The sequence below is a fragment of the Zosterops lateralis genome, assembly GCF_965231275.1.
Source record: "Zosterops lateralis genome assembly, chromosome: 33".
In the NCBI taxonomy this organism is placed as follows: Eukaryota; Metazoa; Chordata; class Aves; order Passeriformes; family Zosteropidae; genus Zosterops; species Zosterops lateralis.
In genome coordinates, this window is record NC_139793.1 from 362,747 (window position 1) to 377,160 (window position 14,414).

A 14,414-nucleotide genomic window follows, 5' to 3' on the forward strand; every position below is an offset into this window, starting at 1 on the left:
TGGGCTCAGGGCTTGGCCTTTCTGCTCCCTCCAGCCAAGGCAGGCCTTGCTCAGCGCTGCAGTTCCTGCTGCTGTGCCCCGAGCTGGCTCGGCCGCTGTTGGAAAGGGACTTGAGGTACCTCGATCCCCTCAGGGGGCACATGGGAGAAAACAACCAACTTCTCACCAGGGTGGAGAACAAACTTATAACTTGCAAATTTCAGAGAATGAGCTACATGAGAAATCTTAAAGCACCATGGAATTCCAGTAAATCACTTCACAAAGCACTGACTGAGCAAACTCTGACCTGTCCTACTTACAGTTCTCCAGAAGTCAGGAGAAGAGAAAAGGGAGAGAGAGATCCACAGTCCCCCTTGGATCCAGCACCATCTCAGCTGCTGGGAGCTCTGTGGCCGTGGGACATGTCAGTGTCATACCCGTGTCACAGCCTCACCTGCTCTGGCCCCTCTCACAGGTGACATTTTTGGGGTGCCAGGGGCTTGGCAGCCACTCTGGGGCTGGAGCAGAGGCTGCAGTGGCTGGGGCTCGGGCAGTGACCGCCCCACCTACGCAGAACTTGCCCTGACCCCCAAACACACCCTGGAGATGTCTGGGGTCATTCATCATTTCTCTGCTCTCCAGCACCGAGGCAACGGACTGTGGCTGCAGCTCTGAGCTGGTGCCCAAGGCAACCACCCCTGGCAATGGGGCTGCATGGAGTTGCTCTCAGGAAACCCCCCAAAGAGTTGAGGACTGCCCCAAAACACCTCAGAAATGTGGGATACCCCAAAATCTTTTCAGGAATGTGAAATATCCAAGAACTCACTCAGTAATTGGCTCTCCCTCCTTTCATCATCCCCAGACTTGGCCTGTCTCAATCCAGACCCCACCCCACCTCCCCAGTCCTATCCCTATCCCATACAACCCCTGCTGGACATCAAGACCCCTATTTCCTCCATTTCACACCTCCCAAACACCCTCCACCCCTCCCACCAGACCCGCTGCCCATCTGACACCTCCTTATTTGCATCCCACATTGCCCAATCCCCTTCCAACACCATCCCAACCTGAGGGGCTGTGGAATCCAGTAATTTTAGTGTGGGATTAAGTTGTTTCGAGTGGCATTGAGAGGTTGTGAGGTGACAAATAAAACCCCCTTGTCCCTTTGAGCACCAAGACATGGAGAAAATTACACCAAATACCCCCCACACCCCCAAATGCTCCAAAGTATCTCTCTGAATCCCAGATCCCCTTGAAACGCTAGAAAAAAGTGAGCCTATAGATGCCCTTGATGAGTTTATTGATTTTTAACCAAATTTGTCTATTTTAAAGGGATGGAGATCAATCCAAAGAATATTAGGTACAACCAAACAAAAAGACCACCAGTGTCTTCCCAAAGGAGATTACAGTGAATGTGGGTCACCAGGGCTCTTCCCAATGTGGGTCCTCTCATGGGGGATGGAGTTGGAGCAGTGCAGGAAGCTTTTACCACAGTTGGGGCACTTCCAGGGCTCCCCTTACTGATGGCTCCGTTGGTGTCGGGTCAAGTTAGACCTGTCTGAGAAGCTCTTCCCACACTGGGGACACTCATGGGGCCTCTCCCCAGTGTGGATGCGCCGGTGCCTGATGAGGTTGGAGTTGTGCTTGAAGCCCTTCCTGCAGTCAGGGCAGCGGAAGGGCCTCTCCTCTGTGTGAATCCGCTGGTGCAGGAGGAGATCTGAGCTGGTCTGAAACCACTTCCCACACTCAGAACACTCATAGGGCCTCTCCCCAGTGTGGATCATTTGGTGGATGATCAGTCTGGACCTCTGGTTGAAGCCCTTCCCACATTCCCCACATTTGTATGGCCTTTCCTCAGCGTGGGTGTTCTCGTGGAGGATCAGGCTGGAGCGCTGGCTGAAGCTCTTCCCACATTGCTCACACTGGTAGGGCCGTTCCATGGTGTGGATCCTCTGGTGGCGGATCAGGGTGGATCTCTGGGTGAAGCTCATCCCACATTCCCCACACTTGTGGGGCCTCTCCCCAGTGTGGATGTGCCGGTGGGTGACGAGATGGGAGTTTTGCTTGAAGCCCTTCCTGCAGTCGGGGCAGCGGAAGGGCCTCTCCTCTGTGTGAATCTGCTGGTGCCTGAGGAGATGGGAGCTGGTGTGAAACCTCTTCCCACACTCAGAACATTCATAGGGCCTCTCCCCAGTGTGGATCCCCTGGTGTCTGATCAGGTAGGGTCTCCTGCTGAAGCTCTTCCCACACTCCAAGCACTTGTGGGGCTTCTCCCCATTATGACGCTGCTCATGGACCAGCTCAGAGCCCTGGCTGAAGCTCTGTCCACCTTCTCGGCTCAGGGTGGATCTTTCCTCCTCAGAGCACCCTGGGATGGGTTTGGAGCCTCTTCTCCTGAGGGATCTTCGGGGCTTTTCTTCCCTATTGGATTCTTGCACTGTGGAGCCACTCAAAACTGCCTCTTCCACGAGGTTCTGCTGTGGGGATTTGTCCTCCCTGGTCTCCATCCTCAGCTCCTTGTCTGGGGGAGGAAGGACAAGGAGAGGATGGGATTTGCCTCCATGCCAGATTGAAAAGGAAGGAGATCCCCCCAGTCCATCCCCAGCAGGACAGTGTTGGCAGAGGGGTTGTCCTGCAGCCGGGGGCCGCGCTGGGCTGGGAGATGGAGCAGGAGAGAGGGGGAAAGGGGCACTGACTTCCTCCTCACCTGCCTGGATGTCCTAGGACATTTTCCACTTCCATGCAGCCTCCTCCTCCACTTGGCCCATGTTTTGGAATGGGATGTCCTGATATGGGGTGAAAACAAGAGATGAGGATGTTCAGTTTAAGGTTTTGCCAAGTCCATCTCTAGAGGTCACTGCCCATCTGGGGTCCAGAAAAACCTCCCAAACATTAACATTCAGCCCTGAAAATGCCTCCAAGCAGTTCCCTGTCTCAGGTCTCTCCCCTTTGGTGTTCAGGGGTTCCCCCCTTTCCCCGCTGCTGGGGGTCACAGTTGAACTGGGGGTCCCTCGTCTACTCGGTCCCTGCCCTCCCCAGGCTGCTGGGAGTCCCAGGAATATGAGAACTTCCCCCCTTTTCCATCTCCTCACAGGGATGCTGGAGGTTTTTGGGATCCCAAGGTCCCTTCTCCCCTCATTCTCTGCTTTGGGGTCCAGGGGGTCCAAGGAGTCCCCCCTGCCCCTCTCCAGGCTGTTGAGGGTCCCGCCAATCGCGGCGCTCCCCCCTCTCTGGGCTCCCCACTTTGGGCTCCTGGGGGACACAGGGCTCTGCTCCTCCAGGCTGCCTCTGCCAGTAGCTGCCACTGGGACCCCCCAATGTCCCCCGAAGGGGCATTTTCCACTCAGATTTGGAGTTCTTCATTCTCCAAACATCCTCCCCAAAAAACCCAACCCAGGGACCCCCCAGGATATCTGGGCCCAGCTCCCCCTCCCTGGTCCCCTGTGGGATGGGGGGTGATGATCCCACGGGTGGGGGGCTGTGAATTCAGGGAGTGCTCAAGCTCGTGGTTCCTTCTCTGTTAAGGGTAGAAGGTTCTTAGCTCAGGAACTAGCTGACCTCATTGAGAGGGCTTTAAACTAGGTTTGAAGGGGGAAGGGGATGCAGCTGGGCTGCCTGGAAGCAGACCCAAGGGTGCTAAGCCTGAGTTAGGGGTGAAATCAGTAGCCCAGCTGAAGGGCATGTACACCAATGCACGTAGCATGGGTAACAAACACAAAGAGCTGGAGGTCATGGGGCAACAGCAAAGCTGTGATGTAGTCACCATCACAGAAACGTGGTGGGATGACTCACACAGCTGGAGCACTGCACTCCATGGCTACAGGCTCTTCAGAAGAGACAGGAAAGGGAGAAGAGGTGGAGGAGTGGCCTTTTATATTAAGAAGGCTTTTGAATCCATAGGTATTGAAACTAATGAAGATGGAGTTGAATGGCTATGGGTGAGAATTAAGGGGAAAGCCAACAAGGCTGACATCCTACTGGGAGTCTGTTATCATCCACCCAACCAGGAGGAAGAGGTGGACAACTTATTGTATCAGCAGCTGGAGAATGTTTCAGGATCACCAGCCCTTGTTCTTGTAGGTGACTTCAACCTGCCAGACATCTGCTGGTAACTTAATACAGCAGAAAAGAGAGAGTCCGGGAAATTTTTAGAGTGCACGGAAGACAACTTTTTGTCACAGCTAATGGGTGAGCCCATCAGGGGAAGGACTATGTTAGATCTGTTGTTCACAAATAGAGATGGGCTGGTGGGAGATGTGGTGGTTGGAGGCCGACTGGGGCAGAGTGATCATGAAATTACAGAGTTCTTGATATTTGGTGAAATCAGGAGGTACATCAATAGCACTCTTTCACTGGACTTCCAGAGGGCAGACTTTGGCCTGTTTAGGAGACTCTTTCAGAGAGTTCCTTGGGAAGCAGCCCTTAAAAACAAAGGAGTTCAGGAAAGGTGGGAGTTCTACAAAACAGAGATTATGAGGGCACAGGAACAGACTGTCCCTGTGTGCCGAAAGATGAGCGGACGAGGCAAATGCTCAGCCTGGATGGGCAAGGAGGTTTTTGATGAACTCAGGAATAAAAAGAGGATTTATCTTCTTTGGAAGGAGGGTCAGGTCTCTCCGGAAGGATTTCAAGGGATTGCTAGAGTATGAAGGAAAAATGTTACAGAGTCCAAAGGTCAGTTTGAACTTAATTTGGTAATTTTGTAAAGGATAATAAAAAATGTTTTTACAAATATACTAATGGCAAAAGGAAGGGTAAGACCAACCTTTGTTCTCTACTAGATGTGGGAGGGTACTTAATAACTGCAGATGAGGGGAAGGCAGAAGGGCTTAAGGCCTTCTTTGCCTCAGTCTTCAGTGGGAAGACAACTTGCCTTTGGGACAACTGCCCTCCTGGGTTTGTTGATGGTGTCAGGGAACAGAATGGTGCCCCTGTTATCCAGGAGGAGGCAGTCAGAGAACTGCTGAGATGCTTGGACACTATAAATCTCTGGGCCAGATGGGATCCACCCCAGGGTGAGGAGGGAGCTGGCAGATGAGCTTGTGAAGCCACTCTCCATCATTTACCAACAGTCCTGGCTCACTGCTGAGGTTCCAGGTGACTGGAAGCTGCCAATGTGACACCCACTCACAAGAAGGGTGGGAAGGAGGATCCCAGTAATCATAGCCCAGTCAGCCTGACCTCAGTACCTGGTAAAGGTAATGGAGCAGTTTATATTGAGTGTCATCACACAGCACCTACAGGATGGCCAGGGTGTCAGAGCCAGCCAGCACGGGTTTAGGAGGGGTGGGTTGTGTTTGACCAACCTGGTCTCCTTTGATGACCAGGTGACCTGCCTGGTGGATGCAGGAAGGGCTGTGGATGTCTGTTTGGACTTCAGCAAGGCCTTTGGCACTGTCTCCCACAGCACACTCCTGGATAAGCTGGCAGCCCGGGGCTTGGACAGGAGCACTCTTTGCTGGGTTAGGAACTGGCTGCATGGCCAGGCCCAGAGAGTGCTGGGGAATGGTGCTGCATCCAGCTGGGGACAGTCACCAGAGGTGTTCCTCAGGGGTCTGTGCTGGGGCCAGCTCTGTTCAGTATTTGTACTGACGACATGGATGAGGGTATTGAGTCTTTCATAAGTAAATTTGTAGATGACACTAAGCTGGGAACATTTGTTGATCTGTTGGCAGGTGGGAGGGCTCTGCAGAGAGACCTGGAATGGTTGGATGGGTGGGCAGAGTGCAACAAGATGGAGTTTAAGGAGTCCAAGTGCCAAGTCCTGCACTTTGGCCACAATAACCCCTGCAGTGCTCTGGGCTGGGGATGGTGTGGCTGGACAGTGCCTAGGCAGAAAGGGACCTGGGGGTTCTGGTCAGCAGTGGCTGAACATGAGCCTGCAGTGTGCCCAGGTGGCCAAGAGGGCCAATGGCACCTGGCCTGGATCAGGAATGGTGTGGCCAGCAGGAGCAGGGAGCTCATTCTTCCCCTGGACTCAGCACTGGTGAGGCCACACCTTGAGTGCTGTGTCCAGTTCTGGCCCCTCAGTTTAGGAAGGACCTTGAGACGCTTGAACGTGTCCAGAGGAGGCAACGAGGCTGGTGAGGGGCTTGGAAAACAAGCCAGAGGAAGAACGACTGAGGGAGCTGGGGGTGTTTAGCCTGGAGAAAAGGAGACTCAGAGGTGACCTTATCACCCTCTATAACTTCCTGAAGGGGGGTTGCAGACAGCTGGGGGTTGGTCTCTTTGTCCAGGCAGCAACTGACAGAAGGACAGGACAGTCTTCAGCTGTGTCAAGGGAAATATAGGTTGGATAGTAGGAAGAAGTTTTTCACAGAAAGAGTGATTAAATACTGGAATAGTCTGCCTGGGGAGGTGGTGGAGTCACCATCCCCGGATGTGTTTAAGAAGAGACTGGATGTGGCACTCGATGCCATGATCCAGTTGAGGTGTCAGGGCTGGGTTGGACTCGATGATCTTGAAGGTCTCTTCCAACCTACACATTCTGTGATTCTGTGATGGGACCCTGACTGGGGTTACTGGGAGCCACCAGAGCCATGCAGGAAACCAGCTGTGCACACACTGGGAGGAACTGGGAAAAACTGGGAATGACAGGATGCATACTGGTGACAACTGGGAGGTTCTGGCAGGGACTGGGATAAAACTGGGGGCAACTGAACCATGCTGAGGGAACTGGGAGTGGCGGGCAATGACTAAAAGAAGACTACAAAACCTCCTTCCCCCCCAAAAAAAACCCCAAAACAAAACAAAAAACAAAACAAAAAACCAAAACAAAACAAAAATGCACCACAAACCAAAACCAAAACCAAACCAAAACAAAAAAACCTCCAAAAAACAACAACCACAAAAAAAACACCCTCAAGAAACCAAACGACGACAGGGAACCAAAAATCCCAAGAAACCAAACAAAAACCACCAAGAAACCAAACCAAAACACTTTAGACTGACACAAGTACTGCTATCCAGCATTTACTTCTACTATATGTTAACCTCATTCCTCAAAATCATTCCTTTCTTTTCCAAGAAATACCTGTGGGAACGGAAATCTCTCCTTCTCTGTAGGACATTCTGTATTAAGGATGAGTTAATGCAATTAAAGATTTATTGGATTCTTTTTCTCTCAAACATAGTAAAGGAGGGAGAAATATGAAAACAAAGCTCTAGTAATGTCATTTTTAATTCTGACACAATTAAGGATTTTTTTTTTTAAATTTACCCCATTCATTCTGAAAAGCACCATTCTCAGGCTAAGCCTAAGGGATCCATCTTTTTTAATTTGCTGCTAATGCTATTTGTACAGCTCCCAGCCCTTGTTATGGCCATGGGGGGCCCAGGGCTGATCCTGGGAGCCGCCACTGCCGGCCCCGGGACCCCCAAACCCCTTTCCCGGCCATCCCGCCCCTCCAGCCCCAGCGCCCCCCAACGGGGTCCCGGCAATCCCAGGGCTCGCCCCATCTCGGGCTCCCCGCTTTGGGCTCCTGGGGCTCTCCTGTCTCTAAGCTCCCGCTCAGGGGCTCCCCAAAGCCCGGCCCTCTCCCGGGCTCCCCAAACCCGGGGTCCCCCCGGCCCCGCCGGGGCTCTGCCCACACCGGGACCCCCCAAAACCACCTCCCGGGGACCCCCCCATGTCCCCCCGAGGGAGGGCCATCTGCGCCTCGCCTTTGGAGCCCTGCCAGCTCCAAACATCCCCCCAAAAACCCCAAGCCCAGGGACCCCAAACCCGGGATATTTGGGGCGAGCTCCCCCTCCCCGGGCACCTGCGGAATGGGGCCAATGGTCCCGGGGCTGCTGCGGCTTCAGGGAGCGCTGGAGCCGCCCGCTCCCTCCTCTGCTCTTCTTCCTCCCGCTTCCCGCGGCCGCTCCGCCTCTTCCTCCCTCCCTCCTCCTCCTGCCCCGTTCCCGAACCCCACGCAGCCCGCGGGACGAGCGGGGATGGAGCCGGGAAAGGTCGGAAGGCAGAGAGGGCCCAGGGGGATGCCAGGACTGGCAGTGACTGGGCTGTGCTGGGAGCACCTCATCACCCCCGTCAGGTGACATTTTATAGGGGACCCCCATTCCAAGACCCTCTGGGGGATGTTTTGCCCCCCCCCCACCCGGGGTGGATTTTTGGGATTCTCTCTGCCATGGCCGCTTTAAGAGGCGCCTGTTTTGGGTTCCCAGGAAAACTCCCCTTCAAAGGGCAACACCACTCCCGGTGATTCCGGCAGCAGAGCCCCGGGGGGGATTTGGGGGTCCCAGGGGGGATTTTGGGGTCCCGGGAGGATTTGGGGGTCCCGGGAGGGTTTGGGGGTCCCTGGGCGGGGCCGGTGACAGAGCTGGGACCCCGAGCCGGGTCTGAACCTTCTCACTGTGCCCGGGCAGCGTCAGCGTGTTCAGGGAGATCCTGGGGCCCGGGGGGTCACCCCAAATCCCAGGGGAGCCCAAATGGCCAGGGAGCCCCTGCAGTGCCCCCAGCGCTGGATCTGCTGCAGGCAGGGGGGCACCAGCACTCGGCCCCCACCCCCCACCATCACAGGGGGGCAGAAACGGGGGAGGGGCATGGACAGGTCGGGGGGACCCCCAAAGTCCTGGGGGAGGGGACACGGGGGGACTCCCAGGAATCCCCGTGGGGGGATGAGGGGGGACCCAGGAGGAGTTTGGGGGGGCCGGGGGGGTCATGGGGGGACCCCCAGGAGTCTTGTGGTGGGTGGGGAGGGCAAAGAACAGGGCGACCCCCAGGATGGGTTTGGGGGGGATCTGGACTGGAGCTTCCCTAGCAGTGGGATGGGGATGGGATCTGCCCATGGAATTCCATGGGAATGGGATGGCAGTGAGATCCAGCTACAGAATTCCCATGGGAATGGGACAGCAGTGGGGTCCATCCTTGGAGGCCCCACGGGAATTCCCATGTTCCCAAACTTTGTCCTCCCAAATCCCACATTTCCCAATCCCACATTCCCATGGGAATTCTGCCCTCCTCCCCCCCTTTATGCTCCAGTGCCTCCCGCCCATATCTGACACATTTCCGGAGCCATTCCAGGCAGGTGTGCCCCAGGGCATTTGTCTATTCCTCAGCCTGGATCTCTGTTGGAGTCCAGGACATCCCCTTAGATGACCTGAGACCTGGGAAAGAGAATTTGAGCCCTGGACAGGGGGGTGTGGAACCGGTCCAGGGGGGTTGGAAACCTTGGCACAGAGCCCAGGAAGACACTGAGTTTGATCTTAGCCCATGGGAGAAACTTCCAGCATTAGGAGAGGAATTGCAAATCACCAGGAAGTGAAAATAGTAGTTTAATACAGTAGAACATACAAGATTCAGTAGTTTTAGGGTTCTTAGAATAGAGGTAAATGGGGGACAAGATGGTGGAATTTGGGTGGTACCTCGTGTCCCTCTCCTTCTTCCTCGTCCTCCATCTTCTGGGGTGGTGATGAAATAAGATAGTTAGAGTGGATTGGGTCAAAGCAGAAGTGACCTTCTTAGTGTAAGCACTAGGCATTGGTGTGAAATAGTAAATATCCTATACGTAATTATCTGTATAAATGTAAGGTGACGTCCCATTGGTGGGCAGTCGCCTCGTGCCCCAGCCGCTGTCCGGACCGCGGCTGGGAGCGGAGAAAAACTTTGTGATATCAAATAATAAACAATTTGAGAAACCAGAAAGCAAGGCCTTGAAGACTCCGCTTCTTTGTACCAACACGACTCGGGGCTTTTAGAGGGCCAAGGACTTTAAACAACTTGAATCTTGGGTGAGAAAACCAACCCGAGAATTGGCGTCCCTGGGTGCCTGGACGAGAATTGGCGTCCCTGGGTACTTTCCAGTGGACACACCAAGCACTCTGAAGCCAGGAAAACAGCCAGAGAAGACAGGGGAAGATTTTTGGCCAAAGCAGCTGCCTTCAAATTCGCCTTGGACAGACGAACTTCAATGGCCCCTGAAGTCGTCACCCTGAGATCTGCTGGTCAGTGATCAGGACACCCCCGGGACGAATTTGAGAACACCTGCACCCTGTTTTTCGGCTTTGGTAAGACCGGTCGAATTTAGGACACATGGGGGTGGGAATCTCCCAGGAACAGCTTAGGATCCTAGCAAAATTAAGGGTAGTAGTGTCTGCACATCCTGCAGGCCTTTCTGAGAAGGAGCTTCAAGCTCTTCTTTTGTGGGTTCGGTGTAACTTTCCACATTGTGAGACCCACGTTGTATTTGAGCCTGCATTTTGGCAAGAGGCAAACAGGGAACTTTACAACAGAGCAACTAAGAAAGATAAAGCTGCTGCAAAGCTTTTGCCCGCAGCGAGAACCATGCTAGAGTCCATTTCACGTAACAGAAAAGCAGTTCCTCCTTCTTTACAACAGCAGAGGACTGCGCAAGAGGGACAAAGCAAGGTTTTTTCCGCTGGGCAGCAGCCAGCAGCGACTTGTTCTGCCTCTCAGCAGCAGGCGGATCCCAAATCTCCTAGTGGGGATGTGGGAGGGGAGAGCCATCAGGTCACCCAGGCAACATCAGGGGAAAGCCAGCAGCTTCCCCGAGGTGAGGCACATGATGCACAGCAGCTTGTCTCGGTGCCTCAAACCCCAAAACCTGATTCCCCAAAGCCAGTCCCGGGAAAGCAAAAACTTGTACTTTATCCCAGCGATCAAGATAGAGACACGCGTTCTTCTGAGACATGTCCCCTGGACATGGGACAATTGCCCCAGGGGGGGAAACAGGGAGATTTAGAACATATTCCATCTAGAAGCCCGTTTACCTCCCCGCAGATATCACGCGAAATCGCTTCGCCGCCTCTCCCTCCAGCAGAGCAAGGACAAGCACAGCAGGGGGGAGGGGGAGGGCGCCAAACACCAGAACAGCAGGGAAAACAACCCCAAATCGCATCAGCCGCGGGAGATAAGACCGCAGCGCATGCGCGCGAAAGCGATCAGAGTCAGTCGCGCCGGGAACAATCATACGGCGGTGACGGGGAACGTAACGGGGGGCAGTGGGAAAACATACCGTGTCAAGGGGGCGCGGATCGCGGGGAAAAACAACTCGCGGGCGATCGTCGGGATTTTGCAAACCGCGGGACCGGGACGGCAGCGGGGGGAAAGTCCATGCCGGTAGCTGAGCGCAGGTTGATGACGCAAGCTACGGGGAGCAATGTGGGCCAAGTTGCGTCCGCATCGCAAAGCATGGGCAAAGAGCCAGAAAGGGCGGCGCAGGCGCAGAGCCATGCACTGCAAACCCCAGAGGCGCTTGCGGCGGATTTTGGCGCAGGCGCGGTGGGAGTGGGGTGGATTCCAAGCCGCAGTCTCGCTCAGGGCGGGGTAAACCCCGATGGCGAGCGGGACGGGGCAGTCTCTGGGGGCGGGCCGAGAGGGAACACCTCCCAGGGGGGTGCCGGGACAGCGCAAGCAGGATCGGAGCAGGCGGGGGTGGCGCAGGCGGGGATGGAGAGTGGCCAGGGCGGAGAATTTCTCCAGGGAGCCGCCTCCTCACGGCAGCCGCAGACCATGACCCCGCCCACGAGCGGCGCCTTGATACCAGCACAGCAGGCGCTCAGTGATTCAAAATCAGCTAGCTCGTTCATATGCATGGGCGCACGTCCAAAAAATATTACAACAGTTTCCAGTGATCCAGAAACGGAGAATTTGTTACAAGCACAGCGTCTTTTGTCGGAGCTGATGGAACAGATCCCAGAAAAAATACCTAGTGCCGGACAGGGTCCAGCTGTCTCGATGACAGCGCCACCTAGTGGCGGGACTGTACAATTACAGCAAACACGGCAACTGCCACACTCAGCCAGTCCAGCAACAGCGCCAGCTAGTGGCGGAACACCCTCATTACATCATTTTTTCCCAATTACATACAAAAACCAGATTTATTCTCCAAAGCAGCAATTTCGACAGGAACAAACACAGCCTGTGTCAACTTTAGAGGATCACGAAGCAATTCAACTACAACAACAAGCAGTCAGCACGGATGAAAGCATGATTCATATCACTGCTTCACAAGGCATTCCTTTCATATCAACAACAACAGCAACTGCAGATTCTTCATCTCAAGCTCCTTCAATTTTATTATCCAAAGATTTCATGAAGCAATTTCTCCTGCAATTTAAAGAAACAGCTTTGGAGCTCAACCCAGATTCAAACACTCAATTCCCTCAAGTGTTCCTTTCACCAAAAGCCAATCAAGCTCCTCTTCAATCAACTGCACAGATGCATTCTCCATTTATCCTCCGGCTACCTGATGGATCAACCCTCTCCTTTGGTAATGCTGCACAGGGATCACGTGCTGCGCAGAAATCCCAGCTTCCTACTCCTCAATTAGGAGGAAAAGAAATCTCAAGAAGAGACATATCCCTCAGGGATGAAGGGATCACATCTCAAGAAGATGTGAACAAACACCAAACACAAGAAGACTCCGTGATGACAGGAGCAGCATCATCATGGAAATCGCAGCAATTAATTCCATTTTTGGAAGATTCACAGATATCTGATGCACAGGTACCCAGTGCAACAGATTGGACTGAGATAAAGAAAAAAGCATTGAAAGAATTCAATTTAACAGGTGCAAGAAGTCTAGCATTGCCAGTGGCATACGATGCACAAGGTCAGAATCCGAGATGGGAGCGATTGGATCATGACGTCATCAAGGAATTAGTGAAAGCCATCCGTGATAATGGATTGGGATCCCCGTACTTCAAGCAGCTTTTGAAGGCAACATTCAACATATATGATCTAACGCCTTTTGATCTCAGATCTATCGCATCAATGATTCTAACAGATTCGCAAGTCCTTATCTGGGAAGCGAAATGGAAAAGAGCCCTTGAAGAGCTCAGGAGGAGATTCAAGGAGGACCAAATGCAGGCATCACCGTGGCAGAAATGGCAGGTGATCCACCAAATGATGACCCAGGTCGTCAAGCAAGAAATTTGCCACGAGAGGTGTTGACAGATATAAAAGAAGCAGCAAGAAAAGCAATAGTGCAAATTCCACCAGCAGGAATTCCAGAAAGCATTTACACAGAGGTAAAGCAAAGCCCATCAGAATCTTTCTCCTCATTCATTGATCGTCTAACACAAGCAATAGAGAGACAAGTCAATGATGAGGGAGCGAAGCCACATCTGCTTCGAAGTCTTGCTTTTGCAAATGCCAGCGCAAACTGCAAACGCATCATCAGTGCAATGCCAGGCCAGCCGTCCTTGGCAGAAATGTTGGAAGCATGCAGCAAAGTAGGAACACCACAGCATGTTGCATCCATTCAAGCAAGCATCTGGGGAGAACAGATGGAAAAAATCATCAAAGCCCAGACTGAAAACCTTAAGGAGGCTTTGGCAGCTCTTCGACAAAATAATTCCACAACAGTAATGACAGCGAAACTTTCAGGAGCACAATGATACAAGTGCGGCAAACAATGGCACTTGCACGATCCGCTTTCCAAGCCACAAATTGTTGAAAGCAAAAATAAGTTTTAGAGAAAAGCCAAAAATAAGTGAGATGCCGTTGGATGCAATAACCATATTTACCGACGGCTCAGGAAAAACTCACAAATCAGTAATCACATGGCAAAATGCAACAACAGGAAAGTAGGAATCAAACATAGAAACAGTGCAAGGTTCACCACAGATAGTGGAGTTGGCAGCAGTGGTTCGAGTCTTCGAACTGTTTTCTCAACCTCTCAATCTGATCACAGATTCAGCATATGTAGCAAATGTGGTCAGAAGGCTTGAAAATTCACTTTTAAAGGAAGTTGACAATGAAGATTTGTATTCATACTTACTTTGTATGAGGACTCTATTACAAGAGAGAAAACATGAATATTTTGTTTCTCACATTAGGGCACACTCTTCCCTTCCAGGATTCTTAGCAGAGGGCAATGCACACGCAGATGAATTGGCTATGCCAATTTCAAACACTTTGCCGAACATCTTCGAGCAGGCAAAGTTGAGTCATGCATTTTTTCATCAGAATGCTCAGGCATTGATGGAAGCCTTTCGCATTTCCAAAAGCCAGGCAAAGGAAATCATCAATACCTGTCCAGACTGTCAGCGTGTACAGCCTCCTGCATCCATGGGAGCAGTCAATCCAAGAGGATTGCACAGTCTGCAACTGTGGCAGACAGATGTCACCAAATACCCATCTTTTGGCAAACTTAAAAACATCCATGTCTCAGTAGACACATTTTCAGGTGCAACTTTTGCATCGTTGCACACAGGCGAGACGGCACAACACGCTTGTCGACACTTTTTACAAGCGTTTGCATCATTAGGTGTGCCGCAAGAAATCAAAACAGACAATGGTCCGACCTACACAGGGAAAGTGCTTGACAAATTTCTGAAAAGGTGGGGCGTCCATCACACTTTTGGTATCCTACGTTCTCCAACAGGTCAAGCAATCATTGAAAGGACACACCAAACACTAAAAGCCCTTTTGGAAAAACAGAAAAGGGGGGAGGCGGATGCAACACCACACA

General features: G+C 52.7%; 1 protein-coding gene across 3 annotated transcripts; it reads right to left on the reverse strand.

The window, feature by feature from the left end:
• Nucleotides 1–1,270: 1,270 nt before the first annotated feature.
• On the reverse strand, nt 1,271–11,126 carry LOC310921258 (uncharacterized protein). 3 transcript variants are annotated; one of them, XM_083881375.1, is made up of 3 exons: nt 10,953–11,126; nt 2,687–2,765; nt 1,271–2,500 (listed from the first exon to the last, which is right to left on the reverse strand). In XM_083881375.1, exon 3 carries the CDS (start codon nt 2,484–2,486, stop codon nt 1,497–1,499), a length of 990 nt encoding a protein of 329 aa, XP_083737501.1. In that variant the 5' UTR covers nt 2,487–2,500; nt 2,687–2,765; nt 10,953–11,126; the 3' UTR covers nt 1,271–1,496. The 3 variants fall into 3 exon arrangements, with proteins under 3 accessions (XP_083737501.1, XP_083737502.1, XP_083737503.1); XM_083881376.1 differs by lacking the exon at nt 10,953–11,126 and adding an exon at nt 10,708–10,943; XM_083881377.1 differs by lacking the exon at nt 2,687–2,765.
• Between the last annotated feature and the right edge of the window lie 3,288 nt (nt 11,127–14,414).